This window comes from Dromiciops gliroides, chromosome 5, assembly GCF_019393635.1.
Source record: "Dromiciops gliroides isolate mDroGli1 chromosome 5, mDroGli1.pri, whole genome shotgun sequence".
Lineage (NCBI taxonomy): Eukaryota > Metazoa > Chordata > Mammalia > Microbiotheria > Microbiotheriidae > Dromiciops > Dromiciops gliroides.
Window position 1 is genome coordinate 34172923 of NC_057865.1, and position 24411 is coordinate 34197333.

Genomic DNA, 24411 nt, shown 5'->3' on the forward strand with positions numbered 1-24411 from the left:
GCCATAGCCCAGTGAGCTAGGAATATTTGCCTTCTCCCTTTTGGCTCTTTGCCTTCTGCAATCTTTATCCTCTTAGGTCTCCTGATGAATAATTCTAAAGGATAAAGGGAAGTTGGGGAAGATGAGAAATATATTTTTTGTGTTTATTTTTAATGATGAACAAGTATGTCAAAATACTTCTTACTCATAAAATCCTTTCACCAATTTACTGAAAATATTTTCCAAGGATCAGTGATCATTTCACTGTTTTTACCCCATCTGTTCCAAAGTCTCTTTGCCATAAGTCCAACATAAATTAATAAAGATTCCTCCGAAGACTTGAAGGGATGGAGGCTATGAGTTATGCACATAATCATACTATTTACACTAGAAGGGACTTTAAAATGTAGTCCAACATCATTTTATAGAGGAGAAAACTGAAGTGCAGACATAGGGAGTGATCTGCTAATGGTTAGAATTACAAAAGAAATACTTGTGGAATATGGCCATCTCAGAGTTGAAATGACCTTTAGAGATTATTTAGCCCGACTTGGTTCTGACTGAAACTCCCCTATTTAACATCTCCAATAAGCATTCAAGAGACCTTTGATAACATCCCTAGTAAATAATCAAACAAGATTTACTTGAAGACTTAAAAGTTAAGGAACGAGGCAAAGCAGAAACCCTGACAATGCTCCAGGACAATTTGAGGAGCTAGAGAACATTTTCATGTTTGGGGGACTGGACAAAAAGAAAAAAGGCTTGAGGAATAATAAGAATATCTACAGCCAAAAATAAGCAAGGAGTTCCTTAATTCCAGATAGGGAGGATGGGCAAATAAATGGATGCTCTTTGCCAATTTACAGAGTTCTAAGGTGGTAAGTTGAGTTTGTACAACTAGCTTCCAGTTTGCCTGGAGAGTTGAGTGTGTAAATGAGAACATGGAATAAAGCTGCAGAGGTCACTTGGAATCAGGTGGTGGAAAACCTTCAATTTCAGGTTGAGGAATTAATATTTTACCTTAGAGGTACGAGGGGGCCATGAAAGCCTTTTAATACAGAGATAAGACAGCTTCCCCACAGTCCTTGTATCTTGTTGGCCAATCTGATTCTAACATACTAATCAGGATGGTGTCTTGGACACAATACTGACTCTGAATTCAGAAGACCTTGGTTCAAATGATTGTCATGCTTATTATCTGCATGACCTTGAGCAAGTTACCACCTTCCTGAATCCCATTTTGTTCATCTAAAAAAATGTGGGTCCTGGACTAGATGACCTCAAAGATCCCTTCTAGCTCTAAGCCTCTGATACAAAGATCCTATAATAACCTCTTTTCCTGCACTTGGATTCCCACTTCTGTCTTCATCTCATGAATTTAGGTGCTCCAAAGAAGTCCTGATTAGTCTTTGGTATATGCTCCTGGTGATCTGGAATTGGAGAAAGGGATAGTGTTCAAGCTCCAGTGATTACCCTAATCACTAGCATATTTACATGCTCTCACCCCTAGAGGGAACAGAAGTCATGTAACCAACAAGCATTTGTTAAGCACCTACTATGTGCCAGATATTGTATTAAGCACTAGGGATTCAAAGAAAGGCAAAAACCACCTTTGCCTTTGTAGGGACCAATTTTTAATTGGGGAGTGTTAGCTAAGCAGCTCGCCACAATATTGGGGCAAGGAAGGAGACCAACATAGCAAGCAAAGGATTTTATATTTGATCCTGGAAGTAACAAGGGACCCCTAAAGCTTATATTGACATCTCTAGGACATTAAAAGAACCAGAAAATGACCTTCAAAAGCATGAGTAGGTCTTTCATGCATGATTTAGGGGAAGGCTTAAATAGTTAAGAAGGATTGCTATTTGTATTAATAGGAAGAGAAACCAAGTCAAGGAAATCGTGGCTCTATGAAAATTTTTTTTGAATTTTAGGTCTTGTATTTCATAGCAGAGACTCAGACTTAGTCAATACTTTTGTGCTATCTATCCTTTTTTTTAATGTAATAAACATTTTTATTCATAGTTTTGGGTTCCTTACAATTAAGTCATAGAGGCAGCTGGATGGTGCAGTAGATAGAACACTGAATTTGGAGTCAGGATGGACTGATTTCCAATTCTGCTTCAGACATTTACTACTTGTGTGACCCTGGGCAAGGCACCACAATGGTCAGATTCTCAGTTTCCTCCCTCCCTTTTCTTGTAGAATTCTTCCCTCCATGTGGCCACCGAGTCTTTCTGTGATCATGTCTTTGAATGAGTTGTGTGTCTCCCTGGGGTCCCATGCCACTAAGTCATTCCCAAGATGTATTACTCAGTCTGTGTGCACATACCTTTATTTGTGGATGAGAGGGTCTCTATTGAGGAATTTTTGCATTATGAACCAACATGGTGTAGTAGGAAAGAGTCCTGAATCTGTTTTCAGAAGACCTGAGTTTGGCCCCAGCTTTATTAGTTTTTGCTCTGAAACCTTGAACAAGTGGATCCTAAATGCTCTCATCTGTAAAATCTGGGAGTGATACTACAAGATAGAATCTACCACCAGCTGAAACTCTACAATTCAAATGCAGCATCATACCTGGAAGGGACTCCAGGGGCCATGTCATCTTAGATCATAGATATTAAAGTTGGGAAGAACCTTGGAGGTCACCTAGTCCAATCTGTTCATGTAACAGATGAGGAAATTGAGCCCCAGGGAAGGTTAATATGAGAAATTTGCAAAGCTCTTAGTATAGTGTCTGACACAAAGTAGGAACTTAATAAATGCTTGTTCCTTTCCTTTCTCTTATATAATTTGCTCAGGGTCCCATTTGTAGTAAATATAAGAAGTGGTATTTGTGAACATCAGTTCTGTGTCCTCTCTACCACATATGTCTGTGGGGAAGAAGGAAGAAGTCTGAGACCAAACAGAGTCTCATCAGATGGTCAATGCTGTGCTGTATAGACTGTAAGACTCAAAGAAGAAGGAATCTGGAAGTGTCATTCTAAGGCTCTCATGTTCCCTGGAAGAAGTATCTCTGGGGGAAATGAGCAACTGCCTCATTTGTTAGGAAGCTAAAAGTATAAAGTGAACCCTGATGTATGAGTTTGCTAAGTGTTTTTCTATTCGGGATATTATATAGCTCATGCCTTTTCTTTAGTGTTAACAGATTCTGAGTTTCATAAATCTGGATTCCACGGGTTTAAATGGGCTGATGGGAACCAGAGTAATTTGTTTGTTAAATGAAAAAAAAAAGATGTAGGAAAAGGAACATTTTAAAAAATGAGATTACTAAGAGTCTGCATATGAAAATGCTACAGAAGAATAAAATTCTAAACTGAAAACTTTGGATTGCCAAGTGATTGAGGGGCTTATTTCTGCTTTATTTTAAAGATAGGAGTAGGTGGAAAAGAGTCAGTAGCAATGTTAGGAATCATTTTTCCTAAAAACATTTCATGAAATACAGAAAACCAAAATAATTTAAATGTAGGCCACTCAACTTTGAGCTGATTATTAGTAATTTTAAGGTTTTTACCAGTCTTGTGAAGGAGATTGAACTGGATCTCCTGCCATTTCAAAAGATGTTGGGAGATTTGAACCTGTTACCCCCAAACTGACTTTTTGCATTCTTTTTAATTAGCTAGCACATTGTATACTTATGGTCATTGAGTTTCTACCCATCATGCTCTGGGTGCAGAGTAATATGCATTTAGCAGTAAAAACATTTTTCAAAGCTATCTTTCTCTTCTGTGTCCAGATATGTGAGGCTCACTGTGTTATGTTTGGTGACAAGTTATAAAGGAGAATAAATCTCATATGAACCAATACCACTACTAGGTTTGTATCCCAAAGATCATGATGGAATACTACTACTATGTTATAAGAAATGATCAGCTTGATAGTTTTAGAAAAAAACACCATGGATAGACTTGAATGAAATAATGAAGAGTAAAATGAACAGAACAAAGAGAACATTGTATACAGTAACAACAATATTGTTTTAAGAACAATTTTGAGTGATAGCTATTTTGACAATTACAAATACCCAAATGAACTACAAAAGACCTATGAAGGAATATGCTATCTGCATCCAGAGAAAGAACTAATAAATAGAAGTATGTATAGAATGATTATACATTTATATACATATATATTTTTGCCTAATGGTAGCCATCTCTAGGGTGGGGGGGGGAAGAAAAAAGGAAAAAAGGAAATTTACATGATAACCTTTTAGGTATATTTAAAAGGAATAGAAAGTTGTACATAATAGATTTGCAGTTTCTTGTGTGATCATTTCCCCCCCCCATTCTACCATGTTAAAAATGTTTATTTTATTAAATTCAGAGTAAAACAAAAAAATAAAAAGGGAAAAGGATCTATTTTTGAAAAATATTTATAGCAACTCTTTGTGTTGGCAAAAAATTGGAAATTGAGGGGATGTCCATCAATTGGTTAATGGCTGGAAAAGTTGTCGTATATGGTTGTAATGGAATACTATTGTGCTATAAGAAATGATAAGCAGGTAGATTTTAGAGAAACATGTAAAGACTTACATAAACTGATGCCAAGTGACTTGAGAAGAGCCATGAGAGCACTGTATACACAGTAGCAGCAATATTATAGGATGATCAGCTATGATAGACTTAGCTATTCTCAGCAATACAATGATCCAAGACAATTCCAAAGGACTCATGATCAGAAATAGTATCCACATCCAGAGAAGGAACTGATGTAGTCTGAATGCAGATTGAAACATATTATTTTTCACTTTATTTTTTCATGTTTTTTCTATTGTTCTGTTTCTTATTTCACAGGATGATTAATATGGAAATTTGTTTTAAATGGTTGCATGCATACATATATACATATACAAAACACACATATATTTCAGCCACATAAGCACATATATGTACATATGTATATGTGTAAAATATACACACATACTTATACATCCTATTTCAGATTTGCTTATTGTCTTGGGGAGGAAGGGAGGGAAAAATTTGGAACTCAAAATTTTAAAAAATGAATGTTAAAAATTTTCTTTACATGTAATTGGGAAAAATTAAATACTATTAAAAAGAGGAAGTTTGAAAGGAATGAGAATGAGTTAAGTTTGGGATGTGTATAGTTTGAGATATCTCCGGAAATCCAGTTTGAAACGTTCTGTAGATAATAATGCAGGGCTGAATTTCAGGAGAGAAACTGAGGCTGGATATGTAAATAGATGTATATATATATACATATATATATATATGTGTGTGTGTGTGTGCGTGCGTGCATAAGAGAGATAGATGGATAGATAGATAGATAGATAGATTGATTGATTGATTGATCAGGGAGTCATGAGCATAAGATAGTAATTAACCAATATAAGCTGATGAGAAGATACAGGGAATGACTTAGAGAACCTATAATGGGACCTTGAGGAACACCCACAGTTAAGGGTCCTGATTTGCAGGATAATGTATCTGGGGCAAACTCCATCTCATCCAGAGTTTGGTCCCAGTGGGAGATTCTTATCTATGATACAATGTTACATCATGAATCATCCAGAAGATATCCTGTATGTATGGCACTACTTAGCTTTACTCTCCCCAAGACTGTACCTACCTATTACACTGTTAGCTTCTAACCATCACCCCATCCCCCATTTTTCCATCTGCTGTCGACTGAAACGTCCTACTTGTGTGAATCTGGGTGAGTTGCTCCATCTCTCTAAGCCTAGTGTCTTCATCTGTAAAAGAGAAAGGTTGGATTATACGGGTCCAAGTCCCTTCCAGCTCTCAATCTGTAACCTTGTGGATTATTTATTTATTTTTTTTGGTGAGCCAATTGGGGTTAAGTGACTTGCCCAGGGTCACACAGCTAGTAAATGCCAAACGTCTGAAGCTGGATTTGAACTCAGGTACTCCTGACTCCAGGGTCGGTGCTCTATCCACTGTGCCACCTAGCTGCCCCACAACCTTGTGGATTATTAATGATGAATTCCAGGTTCATTCTATATTTATCTCTATTCTATTCCTTGACCTTCTCCTGTTTGCCAACCCTTGCCTCATTAGTTGTGTCTCAAGTGTCCTAATTAATATATGGGTCTGAAGAAGAAAGGAAAAGTTTGGGGAACAAGGTTCTGCAACCCTAAATTGTACATTATAGCACTAGAGAGAATTGAAGCCCAACATCCCCAGGCTACTTTCAAGGCAAATTAAATAGAGGTTTGCCTTGAGGAAGACTATTAGAGAGCAATACAGGTGGTTTGCTAAAAAAACACAAAAAAGAAAACAAACAAAAACTTCAATTGTATTTTGTTGTTGTTTTTTCTTTGTAATGTCTTCCATTGGAAAAATAATCTAGAGACTGAGCCATCAAAAAAGGGAATTTAAAAACCAAGCAAATGGAATCTTCCAAATAAACAACAATTTGCATCCTTGTTGACTTATGTAGCTTGTTACATTACCTCCTTGTGGGAAATTGGGGGCACTTGTTGAAATTAGACCGTAGGATCATCAGTCTGAGCTGGGATTCTATTTGCTTATATGATTCTTGCAAGGACACAGCAGTCATGAGAGAACCATTAAAAACAAGCTCCTTTGATAGTGTCTTAACTACCATTACTCATTTGGGAGATCCAAATGATAAAACCATAGAATCCCAGAATTTATAACTTAGAAGGGGACCTCACAATTCATCTAGTCCAGCCTATAATTTTTCAAAGCAAACATGAGAGGATCTTCTTTTTCACCCAGCATCACATTCTTCCTAAATTCATGGATACTTTTTTTCTTAACTGATGATTCAGATGCCTATCTACAGTTATAATATATGAACTGCTTAACAAGTCTAAGGAAATGAGTTTTTCTTAAATAAAAAGCACTTTCCTTTCCTATCTCTTTAACATTTGAAGAAGGGGCCTTAGTTTGCCGTTCAAAATATTAACAGAGCCATATCAGAGAAAGGAGAGATGGAATAACATTGAGAAACTAAGACATTGTAGAATTTGAACATCACACCTAGCTGAACTCATTATGGCATTGGTGTAATGACTCAATAGTATCCATCAATTGACCAGGTATGTCACAGTGATTAATGTGAGCTAATATACTTTAAGGATCTATGATTTCATCAGCGTGTGTATATTCAGTACCAAGACACATCCAAATCCCCCTCCCTCTATAACTCAGGACATAGATCTTTAAGAGTTGATACAATTAAAAAATTCATAACTATGAACCAATAACAATAATAATAGTAATACTGACACTAATAATAATAATACTGACACTAATAATAGTAATACTTTAAGGTTTGCATATATGCTTTACATACAATCTTATTTGATCTTCATAAAACTTCTGTTGTTATCATTCCCTTTTTATAGTTGTGGAAAATGAAGCTGAGAGAGGTTAATTGACTTGGCCCTAAGTCACATGACTAGCAAGTTTCCAATGCAGGATTCAAACTCAGGTCTTCCTGATGCCAAGTTCTGCACTCTGTCTATCCACTGTGCCACTTAACAGAACCAACTGAGATAGTGATATACTTTGTTGGACTTGACTAAACTTATTCTCAGCCCAAAGACATCAAAGGGACTATATTCAAAGCGATTCCAGTTTTTGTAGGCTACACCACAGTGTCTCTTCTGTTGACATAGCCTTTAAGAATCCAGAGTCATCTCTATACCACAATGAGCTTTAATAAAGGATGTTGTCATACATGTGGGAGAGAATTTATGGCCCATGGTATAACTATGTTCATAGTTGAAGAGAAGCATTAACTGTATCAGTGTTAAGAGATGAAAGAAACAATCAACTGTGCCTTCTGATGGTTGCATTAAGTATGGTGATTCTCTTTCAACACAACCTATGTATAATAAAAGCTTCATAAATGTCTATAGTCTTCTGGAACTTGTTTCCACTAAAGTGAACAATGGGCTTCACTTTTTGGTTAGGATAACTACAAGTGCTATATCTGTATTCATTTTGATTGCTAAATAAGATAATGTTTTTATAGTGCTTAGAATAATGCCTGACCCATAGGAGGTACTTTATGTTTGTATTCCCCTGGGACAGCTGGGTGGCACAGTGGATAAAGCACCAGTCCTGGATTCAGGAGGACCTGAGTTCAAATTCGGTCTCAAACACTTGACACTTACTAGTTGTGTGACTCTGGGCAAGTCATTTAACCCTCATTGCTCCACAAAAAAAAAAAAAATGTATTCCCCTACCCTCTGATCATTATCATTGATTATTAAAGTAATGTAACTTCCATATTAGGCATGATATAATTAAATAAATGGAAATAGGGTAGAAAGGCAGCACTAAGGTGTATGGGATTGAGAAACAGTTTCAAAGTCAGAAAGACCTGAGTCCTTGCCCTTACTCTGACATATGCTGAATTAGCATGAATAAGTGACTTAACCTCTCCATATCCTAAATCTTTAGGATTAGCCAGTACGCAGGAGTTTCCTGACTTATGCTTCTCTACATCAGTGAGAATACAAGTACATAATTAAATCAGTCCTTGTCAGAACTAGAATTCTGATTAGGGTGAGAGGTTACAATGTATATATGTATATACATATATGCCCCTAAATATGTATATATATATTATGTATATATGAAATCAGGACAGCTAAGTGGCATAGTGGATAGATTGCTGGGTCTGGAGCCAGGAAGACCCACTTTCTTGAGTTAAAATCTGACTTCAGACACTAACTAGTTGTGTGACCCTGAGCCAGTCACTTAACTCCAATTGCCTCAGTTTCCTCATCTATAAAATGAAATGGAGAGGGAAATGGCCAACTACTCCACTATCTTTTCCAACAAAACCCCAAATAGGATCACGAAGAGTCAGGCTACTGAAAATGACTGAATAACAACAAAATATATGAAATCATTTGAGGAAGGGAAAAGTACTAACTTCCAATAGGAAAGGCTTCTGACAGGAAATACATTTTAAGTCATCCTCAAACTTGTGTAATATATGACAGAATACTAACCGAGTGTGTTCTCAGATATAACACCCAGTCTAACCATATCCTGGCAAATATAATTACTCCATGCAGTCTGTAATAGATGCTCAACACCAGTATCATTTAGGTTTTCTGTTTAACTAAAAATTCTTCGCTTTCACATAATCTGGTCCATGAACCATGTATATTGATTTTAGCTGAAGAAAGAAAGACAACTCTTTTTGGAAAAGTAATCACAGACTTTAGACTGGATAGTCTCTTTTTCTCAGGTGCAAAATATATGTGTATTCCCCATCTTTAGCCTACTGCAGGCTCACACAGCAAGCCTTTCAGACAGTTCTTTTGTTGCTTTGAGAAGGAGAGGAGGACTGATGGTAATTGAATGAAAATTTAAAATTGAAATTTAATGGGAAAATGACATAGAAAAACTAAATTAAGCCCAGACTCTCAGCTGCCCCATTATGAAATTAAGCAGGGAAACTCATAATTATTTAATTTGTGCCCATATCCCAGCTGAACAAAGTTTTAAAAACTATAATCCGATGCAGGTGCCTTTAGAGACAGGAAAATTCATAACGTCTGCCCCTCTTTGTTGCAGAGTTGACAAATCTAACTTCTTCTCTCTGGGTCTCAGTTTCTTTTCCTGTAAAATGTGGAAGATGAACTAGAGCCAGAATTCTTAATCTAGGATCTGGGAACTTAAAAACAAATAATAACTATTTCAACATAATTGGTTAATTTTATGTATTTTATTTTATGAATTTAAAGGCATATTCTGAGGACTCCATAGGTTTCCCCAGACTGCCAAAGGCCCCCATAACACAAAAGGGTGAAGAATTCCAGTACTAGAAGGTCATTGAAATTCCTCTTAGAGCCTTGTACATAGTTGGTGTTTAAGAAATGTGTACATGAAATTGACTTGAATTCTTTTCACTATACTCCTAAAGCCCTCGAATGACTCAAGAGCTATATGGGGGAATAAATAAAAGTTACTAAGAGGAACGACAAGGAACTACAAAATAATTGAAAAAATAAAGGTTCCGTTCTGTGCCGTGCTTTGAAACTAAGCCAAATGCTTGAACTTCCCCCTTTTTTTCCTTTCCATGCACCCTCCCCAAGCAGCTGCCCTGGGCCCCTTTTGCAAAAGGCAGAACGCAGTGATGGTGAAGACAGAAGAAATACTAAGTTGAGTACAAATACAAAGTTGAAGAGGTCAATTTTTGCAGAAAGCCATAGCACATAAGAACTAGAAGAGATATTATAATCTGACCCCCTCATTTCACAGAAGGAAAAAGCAGAAAGTAAGATAGGTGAAGAGACTTTCCAAAGATGGTAGTTAGTGAGGGGCAGAATGGGAACTAGAACCCATTACAAGAACTCCTTGGCAAAAGTCAGTCTCTTTGCGTGACTCGGCCCCACAATTCCCAGCTCATTCAGCTAAACAATGACCAGGGGAGGTGGCCAGTTGGGAAGGTGGGACAATGTTTTATTTAAAGAAGAAATCAATCAATCACCAAATATTTATGAAGTGCCTCCTATGTACCAAGTAACGTGCTAGGCTCTAGGATATATAAACACAAAGAACAAATTAATCCCTTTGTACATTCTCTTTTTTTTTTTTTTGGTGGGGGGTGGGGTGGGGGCAATGAGGGTTAAGTGACTTGCCCAGGGTCACACAGCTAGGAAGTGTCAAGTGTCTGAGGCTGAATTTGAACTCAGGTCCTCCTGAATCCAAGGCCTGTGCTTTATCCACTGTGCCACCTAGCTGCCCCCTGTACATTCTCTTTTATTTTATTTTTGTCCTATTAAGTTCCTATGTACATTATGATGGTATTTCCATTCTAATGGGGTAAGCAACAAGTGGAAGGATTTGAACTCAGGTCTTCCTGAATCCAGGGCTGATGCTTTATCCACTGTGGCACCTAGTTGCCCCTCTAAAATTAAAAAAAAATTTTTTTTGGGGGGGCAATGAGGATTAAGTGACTTGCCCAGGGTCACATAGCTAGTAAGTGTCAAGTGTCTGAGGCAGATTGAACTCAGGTCCTCTGGAATCCAGGGCCAGTGCTTTATCTACTTCACCACCTAGCTGCCCTAATAGGTGCTATTATTACCCCTATTTTACAGATGAAGAAACTGAGACATAGAGAAGTTAAGTGACTTGCCCAGGTCACCTAGCTTGTAATCCTCTGAAGTTATAATTGAACTCAGCCTGACTCTAGGCCCAGAGCTCCACCCATTGTTCGACCTAGCTGCCTGGGTATGCAAATATATTCAGAATAAATACCCTATTTCAAAATAATTTCTTAAAAGGAAATCTTAACAGAATGCTTTTTTTTTGGTAGCAAGAGAGGGATGCTAGAAACAGAAGAGAATTTTTTCCTACGTAACTAAATTTGGCCTGAGAAGGATAATTTGCATTTCTTTAGGAGCCTGTCAGGCTAGACGAGTTGGACAAATTGACATGGCTTTATGGTCCCAGGGCCTGAAAGAAATTAGGTCAGGCCTAAAATAAAACAGGTGACCACAAGTCAGTATTTTAATACACATTAAAAGTAATGAGCCCAGCCCTGGTGTTTTTCCTGAAGCCGCATCATTGTGACATTAGCGTGGAGAGTGGGTGATAATTTTCTGTGATGATAATATAAAGGAAAACAACTGTGAAGGACCTCAGAACTCTGATCAATGCAGGAACCAAATGAGGCCTCAAGAGATGGCTGATGAAGCCAACCCCCACCCTTTCTCAGACAACCTTAAAAGTACACTGAAGACAGCAAAAGGAAGTCGAACAAAGACACAAAGAGAGCGAGCAATCATGTTAATAGTTATCATGTTAAATAGAGTTAGCTAGCTAGTGAACACAGTGCCAGACATGGAATCAGGAAGACTTTCATTCAAAACTGGCTTTGGACACTGACTGACTGGGTGATCCTGGGCAAGTTAATTAGCCTTGGTCTGCCTCAGTTTCCTCAACTGTCAAATGAGGATACTGACAGCATCTATCTCCCAAAGCTGTTGTAAGGATCAAATGAGAAAATATTTGTAAATACTTAATGTAGTGCCTGGCACATAGTAGGTGCTTAATAAATGCTTATTTCCTTCCCAGGGCTGTCGTAAGGATGAGATAGCAAATATAAAGGTCTCTATATGCCTTAATATCCTATAGAAATGCTCACTATTATTTTATTTTATTTTTTGCTTTTTTTTTTCTTTGCAGGGCAATGGGGGTTAAGTGACTTGCCCAGGGTCACACAGCCAATAAGTGTCAAGTGTCTAAGGCTGGATTTGAACTCAGGTACTCCTGAATCCAGGGCCAGTGCTTTATCCACTGTGCCACCTAGCTGCCCCCTTGCTCACTGTTATTAATTTAAAGTTGAAAATGAATTGTGTGTAAGAGAAGTTCAGAAAGAGGGATAAAGAATCGGAACTGAAAGTTATAAACAGTTTATTATTAGAAAAAGAGAAGTTCAGAGTTTCAGACAAAATTCTCTCTTTTTTTCTTTTTATATATAGGAATATCTGTGTTAGTAAGATGGTTATAAAAAAGGAAATAAAAACATGATTTTGGGTAATGTTAAGAAATCACATACCATTTTTACTTTTTTTTTTCTTTCTTCTGGTTTTTGCCTTTTGTTCTGATTCTTCTTTCACATGACTAATGTGGAAATCTATTTAATATGATAGCACATGTATAACCTACATCAGGTTGCTTGCTGTCTCAGGGAGGGGATAGAAAGGGAGAACAATTTAGAACTCAAAATCTTACAAAAATGAATATTGAAAACTAAAAAACAAATCCACTATTACTTATTTAAAAAAAAGAAATAATGCTGCAGGCTCTGGAGTCCCAAGCTACTTTCAAAGCACAGCTCTCACACTTCCTCCTACGTGAAGCTGCCGTCAGTAACACATTTTATTTTGAGATGCTTTGTATTGATTTACTTGTGTATATCAAGAATGACAGACCTGAAAGATGAAGGGTTTCCCCACGAGGGCAGGAACCCTTTCACTTTGTCGTTCTATCATAGGATAGCACTTTTCGTAGAGCAGGTATTTGTTAAGTGTTTGTTGAATTGATTAGAAAGATGCTTTGAACTACAAAAAAATACATTGAAGAGCAGGGCTATATCCATCTTTTTAACTAATTTTATTGGGGTGGGGGAGAGACACACACACACAGAGAAAGAGAAAGAGAAAGACAGAGAGAGGAAGGGAGGGAGGGAGATAGAGAGACAGAGAGACAGTGACAAAGAGACACAGAGAGAGATTCTCAACCTTTTTGGTCTCAGGACTCCTTTGTACTCTTCATGATTATTGAAGAAACCCCCCCCCCCCACCCCAAAGCTTTTGTTGTTGTGTGTTATAGATATTGATATATACCATGTTAGAAATTCAGAGACAATGTTATTATGAAAATTGTGTTCACCTCACAGATCATCTAAAAGGGTCTGCGGGATCTCCGCCCCCTGCCCCCCCAAGGAGTCACTGGATTACACTTTGAAAACTGTTGCTGTAGTGAATAGAGAGACAGTTTTAGAATCAGGGAAACCTTGATCCAAGCCCTCCCTCAGACACCTATTCGTGTGACCCTGGACAAGTCATTACTTAACTCTTAGGATTTGCTTATTTTAACTCGTGGAAGGAAGGTCTATACTTGGGATTTTCTACAGTGATGAAACCAGTCGTACAGACTGCATAGAATCTCCTAATTTAAGTTCAGTATTTTTTTTTAACTCTTTTCTCCCTGAGGTCACACTGTCCTCTATCTACTTCTCCCACTATTTATGAGAATTCAGTTCCATAAAAGGATTTAGAGTTGAGTAGAATTGAATCCAATCCCCTCATTTTACAGAAAAAGCAATTGTGGTCCAGTTATTTTATGTTCCCAAGGTTACACAAAGACACAAAGCAAAGCATTTTTTTAAGGGTAATGAGAGGGCAAGGTCCCAAATTTATAATGATTTCTCCAAACTACAAATTATTTGAGCACATATATATATTTTTTTTCTGTAGCTCAAATATGTCCATGGCCTTTGCCATAATTGATACTGGGCAGACACTTGACACTTAGTAACTGTGTGACCCTGGGTAAGGCACTTAACCCTCCTTGCCCTGCAAAAAAAAAAAAAAAAAAAAAGAATTCATACTGGGAAGCCCATCCCCTTAAAATTGCTATCTATAGGTTGCTCATTTATTCTTGAACTATTGTAGTTTGTCCTTTGTTTCAAAGAAGACTAATGACAAAACAAGTAATGTCTTGACTTGAGCTTGAATTGAATTGAAGTTAGACAGAGTTGCACAGCCTCTTCCAGGATCATCCAGAGTCCAGTGACAAGAAAAATGTCCAGATGACTGGTGATGGCCTGGAATGCAGCAGATGACCTTGGCATATTTGATGCCTCACCAAGCTCTAAAGCACTCCATAGAACCTGCTTCTGCCTCCTTCAGGTCAGTTAGAACAATTTTTTTTTCTGCCCATTCAGTCAGGAAATCTTCACATATTTGGGGTAGAAATCCTCCAAACTCACCAATGGATTTGAAGCCTATTGGTTACACGCAATCTGATTTAGCTTGTCCACCATGATGGTTTTACCTGGGTGAAACTGCTGCTGCATATACTACAGCTTCTTGGAGCTACAGGTGAGAGTTGGGTGAAGGTAGACACCAAAGGAGGAAGAGGAGCCTGAAAAGGGCTCAGCAAACCCTCATGCTCATAGTGCTGATACTTCCTGAACACCCCATAGACCCCAAACAATAACCTTAATGTCACTTCCATCTTTTCTAAGACATAGTCATTGCTTTACTGAGTGCAAATATAAGGCCTACTCTAAATAAATTCTACCTCAAATACCTGGTATGAGATGAAGAATCTCCTTAATTAAGGGCCTCACCTGTTTCCTCATATTTTGGCACCTATGTGCATGTTTAAATTCTCTTTGTAACCGTGAGATTGCTTTTTGGCCATAGGGGATTGAGAAAGGCATACAAAAGATCTTTTCAACAGAAAAAATGGACCCTCTTTTTAAAATACCAGCATTTAAAATTTTCTGTTAGAGTCTTACTCAAAGAAAAGTCTTTTTCTTTTCCATAGAAGTTTACTTAGAGAGCATGGTGGTTTAGAAAGAGTCTTGGATTTCTGGTGATAAGGTCTGGCTCTGCAACTCATTAGCTTTGTGACTTTAGACTAGTCACTTAACCATCTGAACTTAGGTTGCTTACCTATATGACTTTGGACAAGTTAAAAACTCTTAGCTTTAGTTTTTCGTCTGTAAAGTGAGTATGAGTTTCTTAGGTTACATACTTAACAGGGTTACTGTGAGGCAGAGTTTTGTAAATCAGAAAGCACCACATAAAAATGACTTGCTTTTCTTGTTATTGCCCCATCTTTAAAATAATGATATATGAACTAATGACCTTATGATAATTATGTATGTCAAATGACTTCCTAGCTATGTGATGCTGGGATAGTAACTTACCCTCTATCTACCCAAGTTTCCTACTGAAAATAATAGCAACTGCCTCACAAGGTTGTTGAATATCAAATGAGATATTTGTAAAGCACTTAGGGCAGTGCTTGTCACAAACTAGGTGCTTAATAAATGATTATTCCCTTTTTCTTGTTCCCATCCTCCCTCTTCCCAATACCCTACACATGGTTTGATAAATCTATGGTTGTGGGATGGGCAAAACATGTCTCTATAGTCTTGTATTGCTACAATGCCAGATAATCCTTAAAAGATATTTATTATGCGCATGCGTAACATTGGGCAGGAAAGTTTTAGGAACCACAGTTGGAAACATCCAAATTTCTAATAGTGCCACTAATTCTCAAAACTCCAAACTGAGTGATGCTTTCATTTCTTTATATCTTCCTTTAAATTAAAAAGAAAAAGAATGAATAGCCCTTTGTCTCAGCTGCTTTGTGAATCTCTTTTGTCATTTCTCTGTAACTGACTGAAAATTTTAGGATGGTTGACAAGAGGCTTGTTGCTTAGATGAGCAATGGTTGCTAGAGCTGCCTCAGGGCCTGCCACACTGGTGCCACAAGTGAGCATTTTAGCACCTCTATGGAAACAACATCAATTTCCCATTGTTGCCTTGACTAGAAAGAATTTTCTTCACTCTTTGGTGAGATAATGATTTGTTCCACAAATTTCTTTCAGGAGAAATGGTTTACCACAGACCAAAGTGAACATTCAGAACAGAATAAGTTCCTGGGCATTTCTCTACTCCTCTATAATCTGAAGAGAGTTCCAGGCTATCTCAGCTTGAAACTTAAAAATAAAACAGGGGGCAGTGAGGTGGTGCAGTGGCTAAAGCACCAGCCTTGGATTCAGGCAGACCTGAGTTCAAATCCGGCCTCAGACACTTGACACTTACTAGCTGTGGAACCCTGGGCAAGTTACTTAACCCTCATTGCCCCACCAAAACCAAACAAAAACCCAAAACAAACAAACAAACAAACAAAACCAGAACAACAGAAGATGTGGCAAGCATAGACCCTTACCAACTTCCCAAGACAGAAGGCTGTTCTCTTCCCTCTCCATTTTTCCAATGACGTACCAGATGCATGCCATCCAGTGTGCGAGCAAGGCAAACATGGACATCAGCAGAGTCAGGACGATTGTGCTGTGTTGGGAGTAACGGTCCAGCTTCTGCAGCAGCCGCAGAAGGCGCAACAACCGCACCGTCTTCAGCAGGTGAACAAGGGACACCTAGGGCAATGATGAGAAGTCCAACAGGTTAACTTCATTTCAGAGTTCCCTTAAGCCCACTGCTAAAGAGAAGGGCACTTGGGTCATGCATGTGGTTAATTATCAGCAAATATATTATATAGCATGATAAATAATATTCTATAAGTGCTTCTTAAAAACTTTCAGAATATAAAGGCATATGGCCACATATGCACAAATACACACATGTAGTAGGTATGTGAAGGGTCTTGATTTTATCAACATGAAGAATTCTTGTATGGGAAATCTTTCTACCAAAGCAGAGAACAACATCTCTATGACTTAGGAGATAAGTCTTAGAGAGTTGTCTAAAAAACATAGAACTTCAGTGACTTCCAAGGGTCCCACGGTTAATAAGTATCAGACTTGAGATTTGAACTCTTATCTTGTTGAATACAAGCTTAGCATTCTACTCTACCACACTATCTCTGTGCTTTTCTTTGTCTCTCAGTGTCTCTGTGTCTTTCTTTATCTCTATTATCCCCATCTCTTCAGTTAATCATGAAAAGTTTTTCAATCAATCCTCATGTCATGAACTTTTATCTTTCTGGTCCTCCTGAATCCAGGGTCAGTGCTTTATCAACTGCACCACCTAGCTGCCCCCTCCCCAAAATGTTTCAATGGAAAAAAATCAAAGAAAATCGATACCATGATGGTGGCAACAGACCACACACGTGCACACAGACACATGGGAAAACACATGGCTATCAGAAAAATGTTAGATTTAGAATCACCCTGCCCAGCTTCAAGGACCAATTCTGCTAGTTACTATTTATATATCACCTTAGGGGAATTTGCTATACTCAGTGAATCTCAGTTTCCTCCTATGTAAAGTGTGGTGGTTGGACAGAAGGATGATCTCTAAGATCCTTTCCAAATTTAAGTCCTACAATCCTAAAAAAAAAGCATCCAGTTCTTAAGATATGCATATGACTTTCAAAAAACCATGATTCCCTCAATATATTTGTTTTATTATTATTTTTATCATTTTCTTTTATTTTGGAGCAGGGAAGAGAGAAACGATTTTGACATGTAAAAATAAAGGAACAAAGCTCTTATTCCCAAGAATCTCCTGAAATAATTTTCCAGCAATTTTGGGGGTCAATGTATAAAGCATAATGCCATACATCCTAATTAATTTTGTCTAAATGGGGACACAGGTAAAAGCCATTGAAAAACATCAGAAGGACTCTAGGATCACAGGTTCAGAGACAAAGGGACTTTAGAGATCTTTGAACTCAACCCTCTCATCTTACAGATGAGAAATTTGGGGCTGATAGAGAAGGCGCTTTCCCAAGATCATATAATAGTAGTAGTTAGAGGATTGGGATCCAGATCCTCTTTGATCAATAAATAAATGACCTGAGGCTAGGTGACCTGTTACGATAGTAAGAAAAATATTTTTAAAAAATTGTTCTTGAAAAGAATGTTGAAAGGGCCTCAAATAGGAGAACCTTCCAATACACCAGCCTGTTCTAAGAAGACTTTCTCTACATCCAGAAAGGATAGTTTAGAGAAAGTCTTGGGCCTAGCCTAATGGCAGCATTAGGCTCATAGCACCATCTAACACCCACATGGAGCTTGTCCCTATCTAGGACTGACAGTCATCTGCTCTTATTCTAGAAAAAGTTCAGTAATCTTTTCTTTTTTTTTTTGGCAGGGAAATGAGGGTTAAGTGATTTGCCCAGGGTCACACAGCTAGTAAGAGTCAAATGCCTGAGGCTGGATTTGAACTCAGGTCTGCCTGAATCCAGGGCTGGTGCTTTATCCACTGTGCCACCTAACTGCCCCCAAAAGTCCAGTAATCTTCAGTGTTACCATTCAGCATCAGGCGTGTAATATCTATGATGACCTATACCATTGTGTTCTCAGGCTTTCTGCGAAGAGTAATGCAATGAAAGAAACATCATGCCCACCAGAAATAGAGGGTTCAAGTAGGAAAGTCCTAATGTGAAAAATCCTTCAAGGGATTCAGAGAAGCAATTCATTTATGACTCAGTCTTAGGTGCTTGTGTGATCAGTGCTTAAGTGACTTACCCAGGGTCACAAGGCTTGTCTATGTCAGAGAGGGGACTAGAACTCAGGTTTATTTAATTGGCTCTCTGGCTATAATGCCATGCTGCTTCTCTTATAATAACAACAACAATAGTGCCTGCAATGCTGATGAGGACAAGAACATAACACTTAGAAATTTGCAAATTGATTGACACACAATATCTCCTTCTAGCTTCAGCCATCCAATGACATTAGGAATTCAGGCTGCAATATTTCCATTTTACAAAGAAGGCAACTCAGAGATTGAAGGGATTGTTCATTCTTTGTATGTGTTTCTCCAGTGCCTAATAAAAGTGCTTCACACATAGTTGGTGCTTAATCAATATTTGGTGATTTATGGATTGATTTGTCCAGTGTCACATCACTAGTGAAATGTGGGCAGAAGATGTTGAACCTGGGTCTTCCTGATGCCAGTCCAAAAATCTATTCAGGAATTGAATTAGAAACTTATTTTGTGTCTCTTAATATTTCCTAAGAAATATTCTTTTTCCCCCTCATGAATCATATATTCCCTTTGAATGTCTTTTGAATTTCTTTGTAGAGACTTGTCTTAAGCCATTACTTTCTTCATTCTGGCACACTTATCTAGTCAAATTCCATATTCAAAAGCACTTTAAAAAGACTAACAATTTCATGTCCCATTGATTGATATCATCCATTGGATTTCACCCAGAGTCTTTCCTAGTTGAGTTAGAAGCCTCTTTAGAATTTGACAATCTCCACTCCCCAAATATAGAAACTCCCTGTCGAATGAGCAATTAACAAATGTTTAAACTGAAGATGGCTGCTCAGTATTCTGGACTGAACTTTTGAGCTCATTCCAAATTGAACGATGACTACTCTGATCGTTTTATTTAATAAGGGGAAAATGCCAATAAGGACTTGAGAGAAAATCATTTCCAGGGGTGGGAGAGGGGGCTGTCAACCGACTGTAAAATAAAAGTCCCGTTTGAAGTTATACCAAATCATTTTTACATACTAATAAAGTACACATCAACATAGACAGCAGCAGAATATATTAATGGTCAGAAAACATATTCATGTTTCTCTAGACAGCTTCCTTGGTGGTGGTAATAGCTAGTACTTATATACCAGTTAAGTTTTGCAAAGCACTTTACAAATTCTTTCCTCACAACAACACTGAGAGGTAGATGCTATAATCTCGATTTTGCAGAAAAGAAAACTAAGGCATACAGCAGTTAAGTGAGGTATCCAGGGTCACATAGCTAATAAGTGTCAGAGGCCACATTTGAACTCAGGTCTTTCTGACTCCAAATCTAGAACTCTATCCATGGTGCTACCTATCTGATGATGGTGGTAAGGGTACATTTTGGGAGAATGGCATGAATTGATGCATGCTGGAGAGAACACTGGACTTGGAATCCTGAAGGCCAGAGTTTAAATCCTACCTCAAATACTTGTTAGCTGTATATTCTGGGCAAATCACTAAATCTCAGCCTCAGTGTTACTATCTACAAAAAGGGGCCAATTATAGCAACTATCCCACTACCATTGTGAGGGTTCGACAACATATATAAAATCCTTTATAACCCTTAGAACACTATGTAAGTGCTAGCTAGTTTATTATGAATAAGAAACACAGTGACAACAATAATGAAAACAAAAAGTACAGTAAAAGAAATAATGGAAGGAAGAAAAGAAGGAAGGAAAGAAATAATCATTTATATAGCCTCTACTAAGTGCCTGGCACTGTGCTAAATGCTTTACTAATATTATCTCGTGTGATCCTTACAAGAACTCTGGGAGGTAGGTACTATTATTATCTCCATTTTATAATTGTGGAACTGAGGCAAAGAGAGGGTAAGTGACCTGCCCAGGATCACTTAGCTAGTAAGTGCCTGAGGCAAGATTGCAACTCAGGTCTCCCTGACTTCAGGCCCAGAGTTCCATCCATGGCAGGAATGCTGAGTTATTGCAGTGACCAATGTGGGTCCTGGGGAATAGATGATGAAATATATCTCTTTCCTCTTAGTAAAGAGGGGAGGGTGTATGGGGGCAGAATAAGTCACTTTATTCATCACTTTTATTCAATGTTTTGCATTGCTATAAGGGAGGGAAGGTTCAGTTCTGGAGTAGGAGAAATAAGATATTTGGGAAATTATCATGTAAAAACAAAAGGCATCAATAAAATTTGTTTTGCACTATGCAATAATAATGATTGGATTGATCTAAGGGAAATGAGAAAATGCCTTTTCCTGATGAAGGTGGAGGGCTATAGATATTGAAAACTGTATATGTTGTCAAACTCTGATGACATTGGCTAGTATTGTTGAATTGTTTTCTTATCCTCCCCTTCTTGATTGTTTTTATTTTCATTATGAGAGTGATAGAGGAGGAGGGATGTATTTGGCAATGAAAATGATTAAAAACCATAATGTATCAATAATTTTAAAAGAAAAAAGGGAAAATATTACAATTTAAAAAGATTTTTAAAATCCTTTATTAACCCAATCTTGATGAATAATGTACTTAATTTCTTTCTGGGGAGGGGATAAGAATGAAATTCAGAGAATAGAGAGATGCTAGGGAGAGGATGAAGGAGAAATATCTTATAGAAAAATGCAATCCCTGGGACATTCCAAAATCTTATATTCTCATCATGTAGTTTAAGCTTCCTCCCCTCTTGCCCTTTTCACAAATATTCCTATGAAGTGGTCAGTTGACTAGTCTGAATTTATCTCCTTTCCATTTCCCCCTCTGTCTGCCCTCAGCTGGAAGGGCCAAATAACCACTGAATGAATAACAAGATGTCAGAGATAAGATGAAAAGTCACCAAAATAGATTCAGTTGATAGTCAGCCACAGTATAAGAAGGGGAAGAGATACATTTCTACCAACAAGGACTTTTGATGGAGTTAGATTTTCTCAGTGTGTAACTTGCTCCCTGGGAAGAGGAGCAAGTTCTTTTGGAAGCAGGAAATTCATTCCTTTAGACTTCTAGCAGAGTGAGCACTGTAGAAGCAAAGTGCCCCAATGGCCTTAAAAAGTTATCCTGGTAACATTTCATTTGGCATTTAGAGCTTTTAGAGCTTTTCTCAGCTCCCTTTTCCAGACTTGCTGCACAACACTTCCTTTTACAAGTTCAATGTCCCAACAAAACTTGCAAAGTTTGCAAATTTCAAAGTTGCCATTCCATCTCCCACCTCTGAGTCTTCATATAGGCAGTTTGGCATGCCTGAAATATACCCTCCCCACCCTTAAGCTTGGAAGTCTTTTAGAATCCTTAGCTTTCTTTAACAGTTACATGAAGTACAATTTCCACTGAGAAGCCTCCTCATATTATTTATTTTCTTCACCCAATCAATAAATAAGCATTTATTATGCACCTACTTTTATACACTGTGCTAGGCACTGGTGATAAAAATTCAAATTAGAATAGCCTCTGCCCTATCTAAAATAAAAGATATCTATATTCTTGATTCCATATTAAAACTTTGATTTATTTGACATATTTAGGTAAAAATATTTTGAAGAATTATAGTATTCTCCTACCTTCCTCCCAGTAGAATATAAGCTTTTTGAGGGCAAGGACTGTTTCATGTTTATCTTTGTATTCTCAGAGCCTTGAAAAGTGTCTCATAAAGAGTAGGTTTTAATCATTCTTGTTGGATTGAATGTCACTTAATCTACTCAAAGGTTTCCATTTTTATAAGGAAGCACCTTAATCATTAGCAAATATAGAAGTGGGATTTCCCACCTTTTCCTGTTGGAGGATTCCTTTTCAACATCAAAATAGTTAGTGTTTTCCCATGTGAGAGTACTTGTACTATCTGTGTTGGTCAATTGAGAAAATACATAATAACAGAAAGTGATTATGTTTCTAGTAATGTTTTAAAAAATATATATATGTATATTTATGCATATATACACACACATATGTATATATATACATGTACAAATATATTTCACTAATCACTTAATTTTATTAAGCATCTAAAACACTATATAATTTAAAAGATTCTAGAACTAAAATCAAAATGGTCAGAGGTTGAAATAATAGCTCTGACTAGTTAACTATGTGACCAGGGAAATTTGCTTTTCAGAGCCAGTTTTCTTATTGGTAAAATGGGACTAATAATATGTGCACTTGCTACCTCATAGGGTTGCTGTGAGGGGAGGGATCATTGCAAACCATCATACGTTATATCAATGTCAATTGTCCTTATTCTTATTGTTCTCTATTTGAAAAATCCACTTGTCATACTGCACATTTTGTTAGAAACCAAATTAAGACTTCTCCTTGAGGCTAGGGATTGCTTTATCTTTTGTATTTGTTTCTCCAGCCCTCAGCCCAATGCCTGGTACATCAAAAAGTTGTATAAATGCTATGTTCATTGACATAGATCAAAATGACAATTTTTGGTGTGTGAGTTGATTCATGGACCACTTGCAATGACGCAGGTTAGCCACCTACAAGTTATTCACACAATGATAATGACCAACATAGGACTTAAAATTCTGTGCCTTTGATCATGATTTAGATCTAGAAGGGCCTTGAAGATCATCTCAAATGATTATGAAGATGATAAAATAGATAAGATGACATGATTTGACTTGCCAGAGGTCACATAGTTAAAAGGAAGAGCTGGGATTCAAACATAGTCCACTAAGTTAATATTTTAGCATTTTATACGATAATACATGGCATCTTCCATTCCCCACTCAGAGATGGAATGATACCTTCAGGAGAGCTGGGCATACAGCATCCACTTTGTATTTGACACTTGGATATTTTAATTCATGAGGGTGCAAGTTTCTTCATGCCCACTGCACTTTGGATATGAAATATGAAAATGAAGAGCCATAGGCAAGCACATGGTAGGAGGGCAATTCACTTACCACAGTGACATTAAAAGCATAGAGGAGGTCAAAGGGCAATGCAGCAATCAGGTCAATGATGAACCATGTTGTGACATAGTGGATGCAAATGGATCTTGCTTCAAATATCACTTGTCCAGATTTGCTGACGTAGGTTGTTCGGAAATTTAAAATAATATCTGGGTTGTGAAGAAAGGAAAGAAAAACACAGAACAGAACTGAAGAGACTTGGGACAACCCATTCTTAGCTCTAGGAGGGATCTTAGAGATTTTCTGATAAAACCCCATTTTATGAATGAAGAAACCTAAGACCAGAGAAGTAAAATGACTTGCCCAATGCCATACGGTAAATCAGTAGCAAAGCTGGGACTATAACTTAGGTCGTTTAGCTCCTCTTAATCAGTGTTCATTCTCCTATATCACTTTACCTTGCATGTCCTTTTTTATGCATTATGTTCATCCATTAATGCAAATAAACATTGTTTCTGTTTTGCATAATGCATTGTCCATGGTCCTGGAGTCTCCTTCACTGATGGGAATGTCATGCAAGGAACACTTTGGTTACCAAATCCTTCTCATGCTAATTTTAAGGTGAATTTGAACCTTCTCTTCTTGGATGAAATGAGCACTTTTGATATCAAAATAACAAACATTTCTGAGATTTGTTACTTTGGTTTCTAGGGAGGTTAGAAACAAATCACAAAGCATGAGTTTCTTCTTAGCCTTTTGACAGTCAATAAACATGTGTTAAATTCCTCCTATGTCCCAGGCACTGTGCTAAGCAAGCACTTCAGATGCAAATAAAAATGAAAGGCAGCTTGTGCCCTCAAAGATCTGACAGTAAATGGGGGACAGAACATGC

The 24411-nt window shown here is 37.6% G+C and overlaps 1 protein-coding gene across 2 annotated transcripts in view; it reads right to left on the bottom strand.

Moving 5' to 3' along the window:
* KCNH8 (potassium voltage-gated channel subfamily H member 8) overlaps nt 1–24411 on the bottom strand; it is a 418936-nt gene that overhangs the window by 133352 nt on the left and 261173 nt on the right. For both annotated transcript variants that reach the window (XM_043967854.1, XM_043967853.1), the window contains 2 exons: nt 23571–23728; nt 16431–16638 (listed from right to left, as the gene is read on the bottom strand). In XM_043967854.1, coding sequence (XP_043823789.1) covers nt 16431–16638; nt 23571–23728 — 366 coding nt within the window. The remainder of the gene's footprint in view (nt 1–16430; nt 16639–23570; nt 23729–24411) is intronic.